Source organism: Elephantulus edwardii, unplaced genomic scaffold, assembly GCF_000299155.1.
Source record: "Elephantulus edwardii isolate Elephantulus edwardi_28Jun2011 unplaced genomic scaffold, EleEdw1.0 scaffold00263, whole genome shotgun sequence".
Taxonomy (NCBI): Eukaryota; Metazoa; Chordata; class Mammalia; order Macroscelidea; family Macroscelididae; genus Elephantulus; species Elephantulus edwardii.
Genome location: NW_006400013.1, coordinates 3,097,814 through 3,104,100, shown reverse-complemented (window position 1 = coordinate 3,104,100; position 6,287 = coordinate 3,097,814). Strand labels below are relative to the sequence as shown.

The 6,287-nt window shown below is 39.5% G+C and overlaps 1 protein-coding gene across 1 annotated transcript in view; it reads left to right on the top strand.

The window, feature by feature from the left end:
• Positions 1-5,838, top strand: part of KIAA0101 (KIAA0101 ortholog) — a 6,063-nt gene extending 225 nt beyond the window's left edge. The window contains exons 2-3 of the mRNA XM_006899624.1: positions 224-304; positions 5,678-5,838. Coding sequence (XP_006899686.1) covers positions 224-304; positions 5,678-5,838 — 242 coding nt within the window. The remainder of the gene's footprint in view (positions 1-223; positions 305-5,677) is intronic.
• Positions 5,839-6,287: the final 449 nt, after the last annotated feature.

The following is a 6,287-nucleotide window of genomic DNA, read 5'->3' as shown; positions in this document are numbered from 1 at the left end:
GTGTGTGTGTGTGTGTGTGTGTGTGTGTGAAGTCCGAAGTCCGGCAGCGGTGTGTGTGTGTGTGTGTGTGTGTGTGTGTGTGATGGCGGTGGTGATTTGCTGATTAGGATCTCTAGGCTCTCCTTTCAAGATTTTGGATTGCTGAATGGTGAGAACATGGTTCTGAGGCCCAGTAGTAGAACCTCCTTTCCCTCTTAACCCCTTCCTTTGCCTTTCTTGACAGTGGTGGTTGCTCGAGCCCCCAGGAAAGTGCCTGTCTCCCCCTGTTCTGCCACCAGCTCCACGCCTCTTTCATCACGGAAAGGTAAAATATGTCTCTACAAGTCCCTGGTTTTAGAGGAACTCTTTCTCGAAAGGGGGTCAAGCCAGGTGCCCAGTCCTTGTGGCTCGCACGTTCATCAACCTCCAATTTGCCTTGGAGTTTATTTGCCTTGTGGCCTTACGTCCTCAAATCAAAGAGCTATTATTTCCTTGTTCTTTGATCTGAGGGAGCCTTGGTATTTTTGGAGGGCTAAGGGTTCCATGGAAGAGAATCTTGTGGTGTTAGGGATGACATAATTTTAACTTCAAACATGTTTTAAATGTCCAGTTTTAGTGTTTGGTTGTTTTTGTCTTAATATCCATATGTACATTTGAATATATTTAAGTGCTCCTGCCCTAGTTCAAGAATCAGCACCATAATCAAAAGTGCTGGTCTCATTGTTTAGTGTAAACGTTTTTCCGTTGTTTATGCACATTTTTCATTCTTTTGCTCTTTCCTCCCTTCATTTTTTTCCCCTCCCCATTTCAATTATGGTGTCTGTGTGTGCTTTCCAGCTTGTAGTTTCTGACCTCTCTTACGGAAAATAGGAGAATCCAAGTAGGGGGAATTGCTTCATCTAGTCCTTCTGTTTGGGGCGAGGAGGAGAAAGAAACTGTGCTTTATTCCTTTTAGGAGGAAGTTAAGCAGATAGGAAGAGTAATTTCATAGGAACACAAAGGGCTTTTAATATTTAATGGACTTTCAGATTAATTCAAACTTCACCTTATTTTAAATGTTTTATTAGAAAATCTCAGTTACTTTATCTAAAAGGGAATAGTAAAAGTTTTTGAAAAATTTATTCATAGCCTATCTTGAGTTACAACCGACTATTTTGTAAATTTGTTATCACCTTACAATGACAGAACCAACCCATAAGTGAAAGGAAATGGAACCCACTGGATTAAAACTGCATGCATTTGGAATGGCAGCACAGCTCCTTACTAGTAGGCCATCAGAGCTCCCTCAATGGTAGATGGGCTGATTTTGACTCATGGTGACTCTCCATTGGGTTCCTGAGACTGTCAACCTTCCCTGGAGGAAATTGCCTCCTGTTTTTCTAGAGAATATCCACCTTTCAGATAGCAGCCCAGAACTATCAGAAGCTCCTTGAACCTACTCTCACCAAGTTCTTCATCACAGTCACTTTCTCTTGGTATATGTACAGCTTACAAATCATTGAAAAGATTTAGAACCTCTCTTGGCATTAAAACCTAAACCAAACAAAACCCGCTGCAATTGAGTTGATTCTAACTAATGGTGCCTTTCCATTAGCTTCTGAGGCTATGAAAGTGTTTCTGTTGTTTTTGGAGGATGGGGAAGGTGAATCTTTGAGTTTTATTGGGAAGGAGAGTGCATTGTAATATGTGAGGCTGGACACATTGGCCTTGCAGTGCCTGCAAATTAAAATGAATGGTCTGGTCCCCCTGGAAATCTGGACAACCTCCTCAGAAGAACCAGTCTGAGGAAGCAACCTATTGTCCCCTGTCCCTGAATACTAGTATCATTTGGCTTTGAGACTGCAGACCCCACCCACTGCATCTGCTGAACAGCCCCAGGTTGTCACTTGGTGCTGCAGGACCATAGCAATCAACTAAGGTTGGAGCTGGATGGGGAAAAGGTTTCTATCTCTCTTATGCACTGCTTGTTTGACCACTGTGGAGCCAAGAGACATAGCTTCATCTCGCTGTCCAAGCTGGTCAGAATGCCAATGAGATTGATATTCAAAGAGATATCAATTTCAAGAGAAAGCAAATAACCTTCCTAATGGTTGTACTCTCCCAGGGTAGCCTGTGTCTGGCTGCTGAGGAGGGGCATAGTCCTTGCAAGGTCAATGAACAGCATGCTAGTGCCATGCCAGTGATCCTGCACAAAGAGGAGTGAGTTGCTGGTCACCTCCTGTCTCCTAAATAACCCCAAGTCCTCTAGGGTGTCCTGGATCTGCTGGCAGAAGATTCAGATTCTGTACTTTCATATCCTCTTGCACAAACTCTCTGAAGATATGAAACACCTGCTCCTAACTAACTTTGCAGTCTTGAAGTTGGTGCTGCTGGAGCCATCAGCTCTTTCGAGAGGCTGCAAATCTTAAGAAGACCAGTATGGGTTTGAACTGCTGATCTTTGGTTAGCAAAAATTTTAAAAAGGAGTTTTTTAAGGGATCTCTGGTGGCCTAATGAATAGGATGTTAAACTGCCAATCCAAAGCAGGGTGCTTTGAATCCACCAGCTGCTCCAGGGGAGAAAGGTGGACAATTTCTTTCCTTCTGTGTGATACACAACCTCTGAAAACCCAATGATGGTTCAGCAGTGAGTTTGTTTTTACCCCAGGACAATGAAGGAGGTTTTGGATAGCAGCCCACACTACCACCAGAACTCTTTTTTTTTTTTAATTATTAAGTTTTATTAGTATTAATGAACATTTACAGGGATTTTGGGTTTTCATTTCTTCATTGCTGTACCATTCTCTCTACCCTCTTCCCCAATTTGTTCTTCTTCCCCCGCCCTCCGAATGTCTGTTTTAATTGTCCAATTGCCACAGTGCTTGTCAAAGCCAGTTCTGATTAATCTCCTTTGTCAGTGTGTCCTTTGCCATTCCCTATCATTCCTCCCTGAGAGAGACTTCACCCTGAGTCATAAGGAAAAGGGGATGGCGTATTCTCTTAGCTACTTCCTGCTGAAAAGGGACACTGTGGGTTTCAGGGTGAAGATCTTCTCTCACTACTCTAAAGGGCCCTTTTGGCAGTAGGAAACACATAGACTATTATGGAGATTGATTTTGGAATTTAGATGCACTGTTATTAATTGTGCTTAGCCGTACATGTTCATATCCTTGAAGATGTTATCATGGGGGTGTTGCAACCTAGAAGACACAAATTTAACAAGTTATAAGTACATGAGTCAAAAATTATGGAAAAGTAAAAGAAAAGATTCTTTCATTGTTTTACAAACCCTCCCCCAGGTCCCCTCCACCATGTAGCCATCGCTCTAGACTCCTGTGATGACAGAAATACCTAGTCACATATCTCTTTTAAACAGTTTTCTCCCTCCTCTGTTTCAGTGCAGTATACATTATTGAACCCATCTTACTCAGTCTCTCCCCAACCCCGAGGTTAGTCCCATTCTACAACAGTGGCATCATGCAATATTTGTCCTTTTGTGACTGGGATATTTCACTCAGCATAATGTTCTCCAGAGTCAACCATTTTGAATAATATTGGATGAGTTCCTTTTTGAAGGAGCTTTGGTAGAGCAGCAGGTAGTGCTTTGGCCTGCTAGCAGTAAGGTTGCAGTTCAAATCTCCTAGTCACTTGACAAGAGGAAGAGTTACAATCTCAAACTTGCTATGAGTCAGAATCTATTCCATGGCAGTAGGTTCATCTTGGTTAAAGTAAGGCTAAGGAATGCTAGTTGCCTGGTCCCTATGGAGCTGTACTAACCCAAAGAACAGGCATCTCTGGAAGTTGGAGTCCACTAGCAGCTCAGAACTTGACAAAAGTGTCACCTAGCAATGAGAGAGTGAGTGAGTGAGTGAGTGAGTGAGTGAGTGAGTGAAAGTAAGGCTAAATAAGAACTATTTAACCTATCTACAAATTTACCTTAAAGACTCATTCAGAGTCTCGTTCATAATCTTGAGAACTTATACCTGTGTGACGCAAATAATTAAGTGCTCAACTCCTAGCCCAAAGGCTGATAGTTAGAACCCACTACAAATTTACCTCAGAAGACAGGCCTAGAAATATTTCAAAATGTCACAATCCTGAAAACCCTGCAGAGCAGTTCTATTCTGCATGTGGGTTGTCATGAATTAGAATTCATTCATTCAAGGGCCACAAATAACAACAAACTTCTTGACTAAATCCCATTCAGAATTGACTAAATACCACATCTCATTGTCTGGTCTGAAGGAATAACCAGAAAAAAAAGAACAGGACCTCATGAATATGCTCTAGGCAGCATATATATGAGGTACCTTTTTAAGCAGTTCACACATTTCTACTTTTAATACCAGTAAACAGTTTTTAAAATTGGTAATGTCCTTATAAAGATGAGGGCATTCAATCCTGGGTTATAGAACTTGTAAAGGTCACACAGCTAAATCAGTACAACTGGAATTGAATCCTGTACTGTACCACTTTCTAGTGGTAAAAACATTTCCACAAATTTCTGGAAGGCAAACAAGCCAAAGGATTTTATTTATTTAGTTAGTTAGTTAGTTAATTTTGTTTTGTTTTGTTTATTTTTAAAGCAGTTTCCCTCACCACACCTTCCTTCATTGACATTATGTTTCATACAATCATTCCCATACATTGTGCTTTATAAAGTTAATTACCATTGGACTATGTCCACCTTACACTGTCTTTCCAGGTTTCTGCTGGATCTTTCCCATTTCCTTTACCCTCTCCCTCCATTCACCAAATTGTGTGACCCTGTGACTTCCCCCCACCTATCCTCATCCCTCTGCTCCCTTTCCTCCTTGGACTCCCATACACATTTTACTAGTTATCTTTTTATTTTTACAATAATGCTCTACTGCAGTATCTGTCCTTATGAGACTGAGTTAGTTCACCAAGCATATGGTTATGCAGTCTCTCCCAAGTTAGGTAGTAGTATTTTTCAAAATTGTTGCTCAGGATCATATTTTTTAAAGGCTTTTTGTATATTTTTTTTAAAGTACATGCAATATAACTTCATGCAGTCTGTATGGAAGTAATGTTTATAAGTTTGTGTAAAAAATAGAATTTGAGAGAAAGTGGTATAAAACAATAGATACATATAGTAATTCAATAATTTGTTCCTATTGGTCTTCTGTTTATTTTTATGAAGAAGCAGGGATTTTCCCCTCAGTTTTTTATTTCTTACTTTTGAAAGATAATTTGAAATTGTATTTCCTTTAGGAGCTGGAGAGAAAGTAGCCATGTGTTTTGGAAAATGGAGCCAGTTTGTGAGAAACTTACATTGCTATGTACTTAACTGTGCATCTTGTATGTACTCTAAGTAACCTTTAATTATTAAGTAAAAATCTGACAGTTGATAACACATGTTGCCACCTTTATATTAAGAAAAAAGTGTATTAAATGGCAAACTTCTGTATTAGAGTAAGAATATTTGAATAGCAGTTTGTGGAAAAAACATGGAAAATATTTTTCAGCAGTTAAAATTGTTAATACCATTTTTCTAGGCTAAAGGGCCATTATCAAATTCAGCTTTATTGACTGAGTACAGCTTTATTATGTTACATTTTCTAATTTTAAGGTGGATGTAATAATGCCCTTGAGAACTTAATATTAAAGAGAGAAATTAAATCCTTGATGGATCTGCCCCCTCTCCACTACTGATGGCAATTGCATTCTTAATTATTTAATTTGTTTCCGTGTTACAGCTGAAAATAAGTATGCAGGAGGGAATCCAGTTTGTGTGCGTCCAACTCCCAAATGGCAAAAAGGAATTAGAGAATTCTTCAGTCTGTCCTCTAAAGATTCAGAGAAAGAGAATTGTCTTCCAGAAGCAGCAGGAAGCAGCAGCTTAGGAAAAGCAAAGTAAGTTTTTATTTCCTGGAATAAATATGAAGACAATATTAATATTCTGGTAACTAAAGGAAAAATGGTGTGTTGTCTAACTTTGAAATTTCTCTATAAGCTGTTAAAATAACACAAACCAAAGGTTTTTAAAATATGTAGTACATGTATTATTATATTATAAATATATTATTGTGATTCCTCTAAATGTCAATTGTTGTTGTTGTTGTTGTTAAGTGCCATCGAGATGCAGGCGATTCATAGCGACCCTATGAAGGAGAGTCCTCGATGCTTGGGTGCCTTTCATCCTCTCTCCAGGTTCATAGGGTTTCCGGAGGCAAGCTGTTATGGAAGTGGACGCCACTCCTCCTTCCACGAAATGTCAATTAATAAAAGATTTAATACACGTTTTTAAAAAATGTGCACAGGCAATTGACTATGTGGACCATAACAAGCTATGGCTAATATTGAGAA